The sequence below is a fragment of the Coccinella septempunctata genome, chromosome 4 (assembly GCF_907165205.1).
Source record: "Coccinella septempunctata chromosome 4, icCocSept1.1, whole genome shotgun sequence".
Classification (NCBI taxonomy): Eukaryota; Metazoa; Arthropoda; class Insecta; order Coleoptera; family Coccinellidae; genus Coccinella; species Coccinella septempunctata.
This window is the reverse complement of record NC_058192.1, coordinates 5,961,820-5,977,001: the sequence shown is the minus strand read 5'-3', so window position 1 is coordinate 5,977,001 and position 15,182 is coordinate 5,961,820. Positions and strand designations below refer to the sequence as shown.

The window sequence follows — 15,182 nt, the reverse complement described above, 5'->3', positions numbered from 1 at the left end:
AATTCGATAAACGTCATCGCAGGACCAATAGATAAGTGCGGTTCATTGCTCTCAATAAGAGACGAATATTGGCTGATTTGGTCAACTTTCGACCAAGGAGCTTTGTTCTCCATCTATAGTTGACCCGCAACTTCTTCAGCCTACATCACATCAATTTACGGGCTTCAACTTGCTGTAACACATGTTGATTAACTGTCAATTGAATTCATTGCTGAAAGTGATAAAACCGAATTAGTCCATCTGAAGACGTTATTATTCTCGCCCAAATGAGGCAACTCTCCAACTTTGATGACTCCTCCATACCCAAAAAATAACTCATTGAAAACGTTGAACAGTCCTTCAACATCAGAGTTACAGTGTTACAGCACATTTTCATATTGCAATTTCTTTACTTCTGCAAAATTTTGTAACTTTCCTTGGAATTCAGAAGTGAGAATTCCTTCTCTCAGTCGAGAGTTGTTGTTCCATTTAAGGATCTACTTATTGGCTATTTGCTATTTACATATATCATTTTGGTCCTTTCGGCAAGCATTGACCAGCCGTCTTCAGGGATTCTCTTGTATTTAATTGAAGAAATTAATAGTCAGTTACACATCATTTGGAAGAACTTTTTCGAGAAAATCCTCACTACAGATTGTCAAGAAAAACGAAACTTTAAGAAAAAAATCAGGTATCCTGCAGCTGTTCGAATCTAATTCGTAAAAATGGTTATACTTGATACAAAAAACTCGGAAAATAATGAATAAAATTAAAGTGGTCTCCGCATCACTGACACTATCAAATATGAAATAAGTGAAGGAATATGGTCGTAGAAAAAATGATGCTGCTATTGCTTCTTTGCTTCTAACTCATGCATGAAGTGCGATAGAAGCAAAGAAGCAATAGTAGCATTATATATAAAGTGGGGAAAAGTGTCACTTTTGATAGTGAGTGCGATATTAGTGTTATCTGGCGAGATTTTTTATGTTTTCTACGGTCTCCAATGAAATTTTGCCTAAGTCTTCATGTCGGTACTCTACTACCATTAACTTTTCAGTTTCAATTGAATCGGCTCTTTTCCCAACGATGAAACTCAGGTACCTACGATGGGTATAGCCGAAACTTCAATAATTGAGAATTTGTAGTAATTTTGCTCGATTCTTTCGCAGAGTTCATTACTCTCAATGGGAACTTAAATTATATCAGTTTCCTTCATGAGTTCACAGCATTGTCCTTCATTTTAATAGCAGACTGTTTCACGATAGAGGTATCAATTTAACTCGTATTTTATAGTTTTTGTAACCACACGAAATTTAGGATTGTATAGTCATGATGTCACTTTAATTGAACCAATATCTGAAAAAGTAGCCCGGCATTAAACTTGACAGATTCTATTTCATCAGATAGAGAAGAAAATCGTGAATCATCGCTATATTTAACATAGTAAATAACAAAATATTTTTTTATTTCCTTCTAATGTATTTGCCGATTAGTATCGAGATTCGTTAACTTAATAGGTCTAATTATTGCTTTACGTAAGATATTATTGACTTTTATTCTACTCCTTTACCAGTTGAATGTAGTGAAATGTATAAATTATTCTCATTCGATGAAAAGTTAGTTCGTGCGTTTATGATAAATCAATATTATTCCGCATAGATGGGAGAATCTTCACTATAGACTACAGCTCTCATTGAAGTGAAAGAAACTGATCTTACACCAGTATTAGAATAATAAAATGAACTGAAAATGAAGTTGGTTTGATCCCTTGAATGAAAAATGCCAACAGTGATGTGCAATACTCCGTTCTCTGGTTCTATACACAGGATATTTAAAAAGAGAGTCGTTTTTGTTAACAGAAGATTAACTTCGTCAAAATTAACGATTTACCAAAAGTCGCCTATATAAATATGCAAAATGGCGGAGTTAAGATCTCCTCCAATTTAATGGTATTTGAAATTTCACCTGTGGAAGGCGAGGTCAGCCGCGGGAAAATGAAACAGATGACTGAACCCAGAGACATTAATATGTCTCTGGTTCAACCTAGGTTGATTTTCATCCCTACATCGAAATCAATATTTTGTCAAAAATGTATCAGGCATTAGTTAAACGAAAAATCGACGTTTATGAAACAGGCATTTATAGTTGATATTTTGTTGGAGTTGCAGTTCAAGCAACCCTTTTGGCTGTCGTTGATAGAACTTTTGTATGGCAAACAACTTCGAAATCCATAGTCGATTTTTTAACTTTCTTCCCACTGGACAATGATTGAAAGCCTTTTTTATGCCTTTTTCTCGAAATTAAGTGACCTTATGTTCCCTTAGTTTAAACATTGTATGAGGATTGTAATGGTTTGTTTTGAGAAGCAATTAGTGGATCAATTGAGAGGTTAATGAATTGAACCCAAATTTTACAAAGTCATATATTTAAATTTTATCACATCATGAATTACATTCACTTTATGTTAAACAGCTTAAAATTAATGTAACAGTAAACTTATTTTATTCAAGATATCTCGAAATTTCTCAATATTCCCCACGAAGAAAACAGTCGTAACTTCTGTTTATTTCGAGGTGCATCAATCAAATTAGCTTTAGAACGCTATTATTATTCTCAAAGCATTTCGTACCACTCCAACATTTCCCCTGCACTTAGCTGAGAAGAACTGACCGAGGAGAATAAAATGAAATTTCGATAGTCACTGAGTGACCTGCAAAAATGTTTACACTAAAACAATATTTGGCAATATAGAGTATTCTCAAAATAACGTAAATATTTCTTAACCTACAACGTAACATAAGCACCAATCAATAGGTGTGATTTCCATATAGAATTCTTTTAATCAGAGGATGGTAAATATGAAGCCCGCCCCTCTACCCAGACTCCTTTTTCAATTGGTGATGGACACATGAATATATTCGTTTCATTTTTATGACTAGATAAGCAGTACTAAAGATTCAAACTGAAGACTTGGAAAACAAATGTCAGAAGTTTAGTGAAGTAAATAATGAGACGAAATTTCTTATTTTATAATGACCCTTGGAGACACATTGAGAGTTCTTTTATTTCAAATCGAAGCTCTAAGTTATCCCAGCTGATATTCATTAACACTAAATTCCTAACCTCCATTTCTCTAAAACATAGCTCAGTCCAGGAAAAGAAAAAATTCGACAGAGATAAAATGTCAAATATGTTAAATTCATTCTTATGTAGATTCACCAAAATTCTTCAAGAAACACTATGGGCAACACCTGGAAACATGTTGTATCATATCGGTTTCAGTACTTGATATACTCCAACAAAAAATTCTTCACACTATTAATCTTAATTACTTCCACTGAAACTGGGTGTTCTGATAATAAACTCTAGAATGTTAAGTGCACTAGGATTTTTCCATTAATTTCATGTCTGAAGTCGTAAATTTTCATGTTTTATTCTCAAAACAAAACAAAATAATAAAAGCCTCTAAACAATTAACAAAAGTTGACCAAATTGTTGATTAGGTCTCAGTGTTTTCTTTCTTCCCTTAAAATTGAAAAAAAAAACATGTTCTCATAACGTCATTCACACCAAAGCTTTCTTGATAAAGAAAAATTTTGGAACAATTATAATTTTAGTTAGAAATATATCTCCCGATCTGAAATCATACCCAGAAGTTAGAACAAAGAAATCACTCGTTTATACATTACGATTTTGATTACGATTACCACTTGATGATGAAGCAACATTATTATGTATTTGCACCTCTAATGAATCTAGGAAAGAATCTGAATAGTCTCTAGGGTCAGAAGAATCATCACTGCTGCTACTATGTAAATCCCCGTTGATGCTGTGATGATCGGATGCCATTACCAGAGCATGAGCAGTAGTACTTAATTGAGATACTGAACGTTGGGCCCTTAGTATTGGATTTTCAGTTTGATGAGTAAATGTTCCACCCTGTGTTCCTCTATTGGATGAGTTTATCAATGGTGCTGTATCATCTGTCTCAGACTCGCTGTCACTGTAGTGTTGAGATTCATTTTCAGCAAACACTTTGCGTTTACAAATGGGACAAACCCTTCGATTCTTTGTTAGCCAGGGATCAATGCATTTTGTATGGTACACTGAAAATAATAATTCAAAATTTCACCATAACAGCATGTTGGCCTTGTCAATCACCATAATCCTGCCCAAAATAAGCTGGATAACGTCAAAATTGCAAATAGCAGGGTGTATTTGTAGCATAATTGATGAATGAAAATCTAACGATATATGATAATGGCACCTTACCATGATTGCAAGGAAGTACTCTCAATTTTTCCCCTTCGATAAAATCATCTAAGCATATAGCACATGTCTCATAAGGGTCGCCCTTCTGATATTTCTTGGTTGGAATTTTATTCAAGGAGGATGTAGGTAATCTATGTCTTCTTTGCCTTCTGCGATCTTTTATACATTTAACTATCTGCAAAATAATATAAAGATTAAAATTTTTTCATTTAGTAACAATATACACCATTTTATAAGAAGATCGGCGAACATAAAATATTCTCCATTTCTCAATGTTTTCAGATTGAAAAAATCTTCTAAAGAAATGTAGAGGATGTGGATGAACATTTTTGTTAGACACTTACCATAAAAATAATCATAACAATGAAACAAACAGCAACAACTATGGCAAAGGGAATAAGAAGGTGGGTTTTAATATTAAAGGGCGATTCAGCTGTGATGACAAGAAAATATTCTGGATTGGCATAGTATTGTTTCAGAGTCTCGCCTGAAAATAAAAGATTCATTTCAATGTTTCGTCAGAAAAAGATGCCATATCCTGTACATGACAGTCTGGGGAAAAAGCTTACCACTTTCTTGGCTCACGAAAACTGACGGAATGTCGATGTCAGTTTTATTTTCCGCGTACATCGGAATAAGCTGCTCAGAGTTTACATTGTGAACGATGAGAGCCTTATATCCGGCAGCCTGGGCCATACGCACTTTTTGTTCAAACGAACAATTTTTTTCTTGGGTGTACCTCGGGACTATCAAGATCCATTTCCCAGTTTCATTCTCCGGAGGTATAGAAGGTGGTACAGGTTTGACTGGGGTGCAGCCATGCTCGGGGTCAGCTATTTCTAATATACCTCTCACAACTGGAAAAAATATGTGCATTGGGCAAATAAAATTGAACTGAGTGAAAAGTGGCCATAATAGTACATCACTTTTCCTAAATTTATACCACTCGAATTCCCTTTTACCTCCGAAGTCTACACAGGATGATTGATTATAAATCAATCAATGACCTTTTTTTTGTGTCACTGTATGTGAAAAAAATTCATACAAAAGTTTTGTAATTCAAATTGAATTTTTCTAAAAAAACTCGCGCGCTACTGTAACGTGGCTTGTGACCGAGTACTTCCGATCTACTAATGCGCCTCCTTCAAAGAGTAACAACTTCTTACTCCTTGCCACTTTAGCTATATCTTAAATGCATCAGTAAGTAAATAACACAAAAATAAAATATTACGAAATGGACATTCAAATCAATCTTAATAAGCGAGATTTTTTTTCCAAATGAATATTTTTTTCTTTAATATTGCAAAACATTATTTGGAGAAGAATGTGCGGCCGTCTTACGTGATTCATTAATTTCAAATCGATCAATTTTGCATGAATATTTATCGCCTTCATTTAGCGTTGTGTAAGAAGTTATAAAAAGATTTATGATTTCTTATCTTTCGGTTGTTATTGATTACTTGGTGCATTGTCTGCTTTTGTTATCCTTCGAATCAAGGTTGAATAATACTTTTTGAAATTAGTTGACACGTGATAAAACCTATTTTTTTTGGTCTTGCTAAGTATTTCCTTCCCTAGAAACCCCAAACAAATAAGATAATAAATGATTTGCTCTCACTGGGTGGTGTGGCTTGTACTGAGAAAACTGAATTCAAACAAAACAAAAACAACGCAATTTCAACAATGTATTAATCATCCCATATCAAATGCAACTTATTGCACTATTTTCAGTTACAAGCACATTCTTGAAATTATTGGCTGAAAGTAATTCTTGATTTGCATGCAAAATGTTCTGGAATTTAAAACATGACATCCAACTATTTAAACACCTTATATAGAAGGTTGTATACTGGCAGAGTTATCACAAATATTCACAACAATTTGGAATATGCAGACAACAAAAACAACTATCCTCAATATTGTAATTAAAAATAGATGACAGACATGGAAAAAAATCCAATGAACCAATGTAATAAAAATGAAAAGAGTAACTCCGAAATATTAAGTATAATATGGCAATCTTTACCTCCATCAGAAAGCCTAGGACCAAAAGTTGCTGGTACGTCCTCGAACTGTTGGAAGTAGAATTGAGAGTCCTGAAAAATATAACTCAATTATGTGTTACCAAGTAGAATGCTTGAAATAATTCACACACATTGAATTACAACAAAACATTCACATGATTTGCATAAATAAAACAATGTTATGATGTGTTTGTATTACATTAAACTATCAACATTTGGAAAGAACCTATCAGATATCACATCCATAATATACATTATTAATTATACAGGGCATACTTACAAATTTGATTGCATAAATTTCACCCTCACAGATATACGAGAGATACAAGAGAATATAAGAAACGACCACTACAGCATTTTTGTACATTTTTGATTTTTTCTCTTCACATTACATGAACATATTAAAAAAACTGGCACCAGAACTTTGATACTCTCTGAATCTTTTCATATAGTACAATATATTCGACAAGCTTACAAAAGTAATAATTAACGCAATTTATCTAATTGATAACATTATTTATAATGCCTACAGATGTCAAAATGTATGACTGATCTGACAACCTTCAAGAGTTATTTTACTGCGACACAGCACGGATTAAAGTTTTCCCAAAGAAAAATTTATGATGGGTGTCATTTTCTTTCGTATAGTTTAATGGCTATCACTGTGGGGAAAATACGATTTAATTTAATCTGAAATACCGATTCTAGGAAAACAATGTATCTCCTTCCTTTTGTCAAATTACCAATCTAACCAAAATTCAAACATGTGATTTCTGTCCGATGTCAATCCAGTTCTTCTTTATGAAAGATTATCCGTTCCTCTTTGATTTTGATTATCCATTTCAAATCTTGAGTGATGGTTTTTTTATCTTAATGGTATGTAGGTCGTAAGGTATAAACGCTAAATATATTAAAAAACGATTAACGGTCTGCAAATCAAATTCAAATTGAATTTGGAACATTCTATGTTGTTTCTTCTTTCTTCCGAAATTCCCATAGAAATATAAAAAATAAATAAATAAATAATAGAGGTTACCTCAAATTTAAAAATTAGGGTCTTATCTTCGATGAACAACAATTAGAGCAATATATATTAGGAAAATGTTCCTACCTGAATGATAAGACTGATAAGATCTACTTTATGTACTTTTTAATACCTGGCCAGATTATAAATGCTCGAAGAAAATGTTGAAAATTCATATATTCTAACAAAATGTTCAAGACTATCAAGAGAACTAAAGAAATAGTAATATTTGCAGGATGTATGTTAATATGTAAGATTCATCAACTTAGATTATACGGAGGTTACATTATTTGTTTTGTAGTGTTATTTATAATCTCCAAATTCATTGGTAGAAGAGACAGTGGCTCAATAGATAATGAGGAATTCTCCCTAGTAGATAGTACTTTAGATATAAAAAATAATGAGCAAATGCTGTTGGCAGCTGCAAAAAGAATTCAAGAATTGGAAGAAAAAATTGCAATCCTTGAAAAACAAATACCAAGAATTTATCCTGACGTTAGATATTTAAATTACTTGTCTCGGAAAAGAATCTTAGTGAGTTTTGTTGAAAAAAAGTGAGTTTTTACTAATTTGATTCTCTGGCAACAATTTATTTGTAGATAACAGGAGGGGCTGGCTTTGTAGGATCTCATTTAGTTGATAAATTGATGAAGGAAGGACATGAAGTTATTGTTGTTGATAATTTTTTCACTGGTAGAAAACAAAACATTGAACACTGGATAGGTCATGAGAATTTTGAAATGATACATCATGATATTGTCCACCCACTTTATATTGAAGTAGATGAAATTTATCATTTAGCAAGCCCTGCAAGTCCACCACATTATATGCAAAATCCAGTGAAAACTATAAAGACTAATACTGTTGGGACCATAAATATCTTAGGCATGTTTGTAAATATTCATGTGATGCAATATTTATTTAACTTTTTTCACCAGGTTTGGCTCGGAGGGTCAATGCTAAAGTTTTGATTGCAAGTACGTCTGAGGTATATGGAGATCCAGATATTCACCCTCAACCTGAAACCTACTGGGGACATGTTAATCCAATTGGTGAGAGGTTTTAGATTTGTTTTTATATTATTCACTGAAATTGTTTCATCAGGCCCAAGAGCTTGCTACGATGAAGGAAAAAGAATCTCTGAAACCTTGACATATGCTTATGCACAACAAGAGAACATGCAAGTTAGGGTTGCAAGAATATTCAATACTTATGGTCCTCGTATGCATATGAATGATGGGAGAGTTGTTTCAAATTTTATACTCCAAGCACTGAAAAGTGAAGTGATCTCGGTAAAACTGGCCTAATTGGAAATTTGACAATGTATCTAATAATATTAATTTTCAGATATATGGATCTGGAGATCAAACAAGATCATTTCAATATATAACTGATTTGGTAGAAGGATTAGTGCTCCTGATGAATTCAAACTTCACACAGCCTGTGAATCTGGGTAATCCCGTAGAACATACGATAAAAGGTACAATGAATATTTGAAATTAGGATCATAAGAATTTATATCGATAATATATTAGAATCGAATATTGAAGTACCATTTGACAATAGTTAATTTTTTTCAGAATTTGCAGAAATAATCAAAGATCTTGTTGGAGGTAACAGTAAAATTGTTCATATAGCAGGAGTACAAGATGATCCACAAAGGAGAAAACCAGATATAAATAGAGCCAAAAAGTATTTGAATTGGGAACCAAAAGTGAATTTAGGTATTGGCCTCCAGAAAACTGTGACCTACTTCAAAGAGGAACTGAGAAAGTTTAGGCATTCACAGAGGAGCAAATTTGTGAAGACCTGAGTAATAAACCTTTTTGCAATGTTTAAACCGAAGCTAGGTTAATATAATGAGTCTTTTTGTATGCAATTTATTTTTAATTTAATGGAAAAATTGAATTTTAGCAATTCACATCTCAAGTTCAGGAATGTTACTATTATTATGACACTTAAAAAACTATTTCGATGAATGTTTTAAAGAATCTTCACATTTTTTTGCCTGGTGCCTTCAACAATCTTAATTTGTATGATAAATTATTTGCATTTTGTCTGAAACTTGTAATATACAAATCCTTTTTGTAAATATATATTAGAAAAATTACCATTTATATATTTTTTCCACTAGAATAATATTCCAAGTCTTACCCTCCTCTCCTCTAAAACACCAAGATCTTCAACAGCATATATTGAAATTTTGGGTAAATTTTAGTAGAATGATGCTTCTATGGGATTTTTTCAATGAAATGGATAAGAAACTATTTTTCTGGGATAAAGAAAAATGATTTAACTTTTCAAACTTTTATTATTGGATCTTAACATTTAAATGGATGATGGATACAGCATCTGAAAGAAAAAATTTTTATTTAGAGACATGTTAAAAAAATAAAAGACGAGTTTTTTATGTTTTGATTTCTCAGTATCATTGTTTCCTCAATAGAATTAGGGTTTCAAATGTCTTAAAGCATCATATAGAATAATCTCATTTTCATCAACTACTGGGACAAGAAATAATGGAGCATAACAGTAGGTACTATTTTTTGCAGTATCAAGAGTTGTAAGTATGTATCTCACCAAATAGATTATCACAAGATAAAATAATCAAGAAGGCATGAAATCTACTCCAATTGAAAGCAAGCTCAAAGAATTTATGCAAAAGTATTTTAAGAAACTAACCTATAAAGCAAAACAATGGGATAATTGAAAATAGTAGTTCAAAATATATTCTTATTGAATTCATCCCAGTAGTAATGAAATAATTAAATGACCGATGATTTGAAATTGACTCTCAGGTCTTATTACCACTTTAAGAAACAATAATAATACTTACAATTCTAATACGATGTCCCATAGCTTTTGCAGGTAGGTTTCTATTGAACTTAGCCCTTACTGCTCCACTTGTACCATGAGGCCTGGTTACTTTACCCCATATTGCCCTGACCTTAGATTTCACAGATTTTGGCTTTCCGGGAACACAGGTCTTGTTTTTGGCTTTATAGACATATACACATTTTTTGCCTACATAAAACCAACTGTCTTGCTTAGCTGAAGTTCCTTCTACTTTGAGGAGAGCAGTGTTCTCATGTTGATTCCTCAAACCACGTTTGTATCCAGTGAAAATAGCTTTAGCATATAACCTTCCATGCCTCTTTTTAACTCTCCTGTTTTTTACCACTGCTGTTTTTTCTCCAGCAGGAGCTTTTTCGGTTTTCTTCTCTACTTTTGGTGCTTTCGCCATTTCTGCTGAAATGAGAATCAATGTTAAATTCAATACTCACTCTTCATCTAGAATCATCACAAAATATGGGATTGCTAAAATCTACTAATTGGCCAAAATTTGTAGATAGAGGATAAATTTAGAACTTCACGGTCGTATTGTCGCGAAAAAGGAAATATAAATGAAGAAATTACTGAATTTAAAAACACATACCGACCTACCTATTGACAGATTGAAAGAGAAGTTTTCTTGAGCTAGCGTGATGAACTTTTGCGGTTAAATGACAGAATAATCATAGAATATTATTCTTTATTTTTCGGGTTTCAACCTTCTACACAAAAGTGAGAAATACGAAGGTTTTTATTATTATTCTTTTTTATTACTATTATTTTCCATCTCAACGAAAAACTTACCCGATTCTCGAAAAATCAAAACTTCTCTATTTGTATCAAAGCTGTAAGATGAGAAAGGGTCTCTTGTGTGTTCTGTGGTGAAAGCTAAGCACTACGTTCATGCACAACCTTCAAAGACGAGGAAGAATTTTTTTCAAATTTGATTAGATTTTATTTTTACCTTCCTAATCTATGAAAATGAATGTTTTCAATCCCGAGTCAATATTTTGTTTAATTATTATATTCCATTCCTTTTTATAGTTGTTCGTATTTAAAACAATGAAATTCTTCGACGATGACCTAGATTTTTGGCTGCATCATACAGAAGTGTAGCTCTGCTTGTAAGCCCATTTGATATTGGTACAGTGCGTCAAGTAGCGCTTCACCCATCAACCTTCAAAACTCTATAAACTAGACGACAAATTTTCCTGAATTCATGTTTCAATAAATTCAATGAATATATCTGCCCACATAATTTTTCAATAAATGAGGTGTTTTGTGAATATAAATTATTTATTGAGAAGTAAAATATGTACAATTCCTTAATTCAGATTTTCAACGACGTTTTTTCCATTCTTCTGAGAATTTGGAAATACTAAATCAATATTTATTCATACTTTGGATAGATTTAAAAAAAATCAATGATACTGGAAGTATTTACACTATTTTACACCAATAATTCAAGATATGGATTCTTTATATTCATCATTTCAATCAACAAAAAAGCTAAGAGCTAAATATATAAATAAATCAACAAAAAATAACTATAATTTTTCAATTGATTTCAGTTTGTTTCAGTCACTTTACACTATCACTTTCACAAAAAAAAATTGTGATAAAAATAAGCATACAAAATTCACTCTTAATCGAAGTGGAATTTGAATTGGAAAGGACTACCATGAAAATGTTGGAAATGGAAATTTGGCATTCCACCTTTTCCTGATTCCGGATCTAAGGGATCTTCCCCCATATCAAATTGTTTTCTCTTCTCCTCATCTGTCAGTACCTGAAGAAAAAATGAAAAAATAACTATCAGGTGCGAGAAAAAGCATGAAAAACAAAGAGGATGGAAAATATCCACAAACTCACCTCTTTAGCGGCTGCAATATCGACGAATTTCTTTTCTGCAATTTTTTTCATTTTCTCATCGTTTGTGTAATTATCTGGATGCCATTTCTGTGCCATTTTTCTGTAAGCCTTCACAATTTCTTTTTTTGTGGCAGAACGTTTTACACCTAAAATTTTGTAATAATCCCTTTTTTCTGATTGTTTCTGCCTTTGTTCTGCTTTTCTAAGTCCTTCTTTTCCTTTTTCGTTGTGCTGATCAATCTCTAGTACTCGTCTGCAAAAAAATAAATACTATTCATGAAATGCCTACATTTATAATAGAAAATAATTTCGCCCCAAATATCCTGCATCCTTATTAATAATGATAAAAATGGAGTGTCTATTTGTAATTTTCAGATGTCACTTATTTTGAGTTTTTTGGCAAAAGATAACACGGTAGAGTAGAATTGAGTAGAGTAGAGCAGACCATACCTATAATCTCTTATTGCATCATCATACATTTCAGTCTGAAGGTAAGCTTCTGCTCTATTCAAATAAATATCTGTATCCTCTACAAGTTCTAGAGCATCACTGCAAAGTTTAATGGCATCATCAGATTGTTCACTTTCTGTGTAACAGGAACAAAGTAATTTCTTTCCTTCAAATATTATATTAGGGACTTCCTTCTCGTTCTTCAGGATTTTTTCAGCATTTGAGATGCAGTCAGTATAATCTTTATTCTCCAAACTGGTTTGTGCCTCTATAAAAAAAAAATATATGAAATATATAAGTACAAAAAAATGCTCTCACTTAATTTTTTCAGATGATTCGATTCAAATCTCACCTGTGAAAAATTTCTCAATTTTTTTCACTTTCTTATAGAACGGAAAACATTCCTTGTGATCTGGATCTAATTTTAAACACTCTCTTATACTTTTCAAGGATTCAGTGGCCTGTCCTACTTTGTATAAAAGCTTAGATAAGCTGAGAAAGCCTTCAGTATTATCACTTTGTAATTTTGTTGTCGTCTTTATGTCTGAAATAGCGGCCATGTAATCATTATTGGCTAAATGCATTTCTGCCCTGAGTTCATACAGTGATGATGCCCATGGACTTGTTTCTAATGCTTCTGTAATAAGCTGTATGGCATTTGCATAATCATCATGACCATAATAATATTCTGCAGCTTTTTTACGTTCCTTTGCTGGTTCTATCCTTTGCAGATATTCATTAGCCTCTGCATTGTAAGGGTCAGTCCTTAACTGAAAATTTCAGATTGACAATACCTAAACTGCAATACCACCATAATAAATTTTCAAGGTGTTCTTTTATATATGCTCACACCTCACAGAAGTTAACGATTCTATCAATAACTATCACTTACCACATTATAAAAATCTAATTGTGCCATGTCATAATTGGCTTGCTTCAAATGTATCAATCCCCTATTCATTTTGGCTGGGGTGAAATCTGGATTCAAATCTAATACTCTGTCCAAGTCATTGAGTGCATTTTTTGCCTTACCTAAGGCTAAATAAACAGTGCCCCGTTTAAAATAAGTGAGGTAATTTTTGGGATCCCCATCTGGAATTAGAGTTGACAAAAATAGCTCATAATAGAAGTTTACACAAGATAAACAATTCGTTACTCACCTACAGCTGAATGATAATGAATAAGAGCATCTGAAAGTTGACCCCTAGCTAGATATTCTTTGCCTAATTCTAAATGCCTGTTGATTTCAGATTGACTCACTCCCTCCGAAACTGCAAAGAAACGAAATCATTGAAAATAAAATTCAAACGTTATTTGAAAAACGCCTACCATTCACAAAAAATTTCAAAAGTATCAATGCTACACAAGGTGATAATTTGAACCAAAGACTTGTATAAACTTCCATCCCCTTATTGTTTACAAAATCTAACATGTTCCCGAAGTAATTGTAGTTATTTCATCTACTCAAACACATATCATTTACGAGGAAAAAATGATCTTTCTAGAGTGTTACAAATACATATTTCTAAAATTGTCAATTATGACACAACACGACAGCAATGAGGGTTATTCGTGGGACCGTGTGATTGGTCCAGCACATCAAACACGTCTGCGCTATAAATTGCGCACTGCGGATAATTTTATAATTACCATTCATTCAAATTTGCAGATTTGGAAAATCTCTACCTTAACCTATTTTTTGATTAATAAATATTAAGGAAAAAATTTAATTTGTGATCTTCAGGATCAGACAGTCGAGAAATTAGAATAAATATGGAATATAGTAAAAGACACTATTCTAATTTCAGAATGAAAAGGATTTTGCGAATAGTTTTGTGGCTGTATAATTAATATCATTTGGTCCAACGTTTTCGCCAGAAAAGAACTAAATAACAGAAAATGGAAAAGAAATAGACATAAAATGCTTCAATCATTATTCTTCGTTTTCTGACAACTGCTGATGAGGTGTGAATTTATGTCGTTATATAATTTCAAATTAACACGAAAGTTTGAACGTGCTTGCTCTAGGCCCATCAATTAACACTAGCCAAGCAATACAAATCCGAACTACTCTTGTTGAAACCCCTCGGAATGAAAATTCAATATAGAAAAACGAAGACCAGCGTCAGAAATGAGTGGTAAATTTCGGTTTTCATGACATAGGTAATTCACTAGATGAGCAAAATCTTCCACTATCTGTGTGTTCTAGTATTAAAAGTTGCAAAGTTTATTAAACCAGAAATATTGCGTAGAAAATACCATAGCTATCTTTTCGCTGTAGATGGCTGTGCCTCAAAGATTATCTTTGCTGTGCCTGAACAATTTTGGAACACATAATACTGCAATAAGTCTGAATCATGTATTGAGGGTAGACTGCCAAACTCATGATTCCTGAATATGTATTTCCAAATATCAAGCATTTTCCAGGACGAAGCTTAATGCTCAATTTTGGAAATATGGATGATGACACAGAATAGGGAGTTGGAATTTAAGGCACCGAGAATATTTATACGATTCTCCTTCAATTCGAGATAAATGTAAGTGAAATTTGTAACTATATATACATCGATAGATTCAGATTAACTCTCTTATTTTTTCTTCTTTCTTCAACTTATCACTCTTCCTTAATTCTGACAACTACAGCTCAGAATTATCATGCCCTTGGAGCATTGAACTGAAAGGATTTTTTTAGCGCATGTAGGTATTCAAAAAATTCTTTGAAAAAATAA

At 32.6% G+C, this 15,182-nt stretch overlaps 4 protein-coding genes across 4 annotated transcripts; 1 reads left to right on the top strand and 3 right to left on the bottom strand.

Annotated features, from left to right (window-relative positions):
- Positions 1–2,387: 2,387 nt before the first annotated feature.
- Positions 2,388–7,040, bottom strand: LOC123310921 (E3 ubiquitin-protein ligase RNF13-like). Its single transcript, XM_044894634.1, has 6 exons — positions 6,556–7,040; positions 6,278–6,347; positions 4,821–5,108; positions 4,596–4,738; positions 4,252–4,426; positions 2,388–4,085 (listed from the first exon to the last, which is right to left on the bottom strand). The coding sequence occupies exons 1-6, from the start codon at positions 6,640–6,642 to the stop codon at positions 3,658–3,660; spliced, it is 1,191 nt and encodes a 396-aa protein (XP_044750569.1). The 5' UTR covers positions 6,643–7,040; the 3' UTR covers positions 2,388–3,657.
- Positions 7,041–7,281: 241 nt separating this feature from the next.
- Positions 7,282–9,409, top strand: LOC123310920 (UDP-glucuronic acid decarboxylase 1). Its single transcript, XM_044894633.1, has 7 exons — positions 7,282–7,549; positions 7,601–7,833; positions 7,899–8,184; positions 8,238–8,351; positions 8,404–8,591; positions 8,647–8,779; positions 8,880–9,409. The coding sequence occupies exons 1-7, from the start codon at positions 7,489–7,491 to the stop codon at positions 9,110–9,112; spliced, it is 1,248 nt and encodes a 415-aa protein (XP_044750568.1). The 5' UTR covers positions 7,282–7,488; the 3' UTR covers positions 9,113–9,409.
- Positions 9,410–9,590: 181 nt separating this feature from the next.
- Positions 9,591–10,918, bottom strand: LOC123310774 (60S ribosomal protein L35a). Its single transcript, XM_044894418.1, has 4 exons — positions 10,906–10,918; positions 10,744–10,776; positions 10,136–10,545; positions 9,591–9,651 (listed from the first exon to the last, which is right to left on the bottom strand). The coding sequence occupies exons 1-4, from the start codon at positions 10,916–10,918 to the stop codon at positions 9,628–9,630; spliced, it is 480 nt and encodes a 159-aa protein (XP_044750353.1). The 3' UTR covers positions 9,591–9,627.
- A 677-nt stretch (positions 10,919–11,595) lies between these two features.
- Positions 11,596–14,039, bottom strand: LOC123312012 (dnaJ homolog subfamily C member 3). Its single transcript, XM_044896182.1, has 7 exons — positions 13,783–14,039; positions 13,614–13,724; positions 13,346–13,545; positions 12,806–13,223; positions 12,454–12,721; positions 12,004–12,256; positions 11,596–11,920 (listed from the first exon to the last, which is right to left on the bottom strand). The coding sequence occupies exons 1-7, from the start codon at positions 13,883–13,885 to the stop codon at positions 11,777–11,779; spliced, it is 1,497 nt and encodes a 498-aa protein (XP_044752117.1). The 5' UTR covers positions 13,886–14,039; the 3' UTR covers positions 11,596–11,776.
- Positions 14,040–15,182: the final 1,143 nt, after the last annotated feature.

Excerpts from the sequence above, each read along its gene's own strand:
- LOC123310921 (XM_044894634.1), bottom strand. The coding sequence starts at position 6,642 with ATGTACAAAAATGCTGTAGTGGTCGTTTCTTATATTCTCTTGTATCTC. Across the intron at positions 5,109-6,277 it reads TCCTAGGCTTTCTGATGGAG|TTGTGAGAGGTATATTAGAA; the intron begins GTAAAGATTGCC and ends TATTTTTTCCAG. Across the intron at positions 4,739-4,820 it reads TTTCGTGAGCCAAGAAAGTG|GCGAGACTCTGAAACAATAC; the intron begins GTAAGCTTTTTC and ends TTTTATTTTCAG.
- LOC123310920 (XM_044894633.1), top strand. The coding sequence starts at position 7,489 with ATGTTCAAGACTATCAAGAGAACTAAAGAAATAGTAATATTTGCAGGA. Across the intron at positions 7,550-7,600 it reads TGCAGGATGTATGTTAATAT|TGTTATTTATAATCTCCAAA; the intron begins GTAAGATTCATC and ends TTTGTTTTGTAG. Across the intron at positions 8,592-8,646 it reads TGAAAAGTGAAGTGATCTCG|ATATATGGATCTGGAGATCA; the intron begins GTAAAACTGGCC and ends ATTAATTTTCAG.
- LOC123310774 (XM_044894418.1), bottom strand. Across the intron at positions 10,546-10,743 it reads CTCTTTCAATCTGTCAATAG|AAATGGCGAAAGCACCAAAA; the intron begins GTAGGTCGGTAT and ends TCATTTCAGCAG. Across the intron at positions 9,652-10,135 it reads TGGGACATCGTATTAGAATT|ATGCTGTATCCATCATCCAT; the intron begins GTAAGTATTATT and ends TTTTTCTTTCAG.
- LOC123312012 (XM_044896182.1), bottom strand. The coding sequence starts at position 13,885 with ATGTTAGATTTTGTAAACAATAAGGGGATGGAAGTTTATACAAGTCTT. Across the intron at positions 13,725-13,782 it reads TTTGAAATTTTTTGTGAATG|TTTCGGAGGGAGTGAGTCAA; the intron begins GTAGGCGTTTTT and ends GTTTCTTTGCAG. Across the intron at positions 13,224-13,345 it reads AATTAGATTTTTATAATGTG|TTAAGGACTGACCCTTACAA; the intron begins GTAAGTGATAGT and ends TGAAATTTTCAG.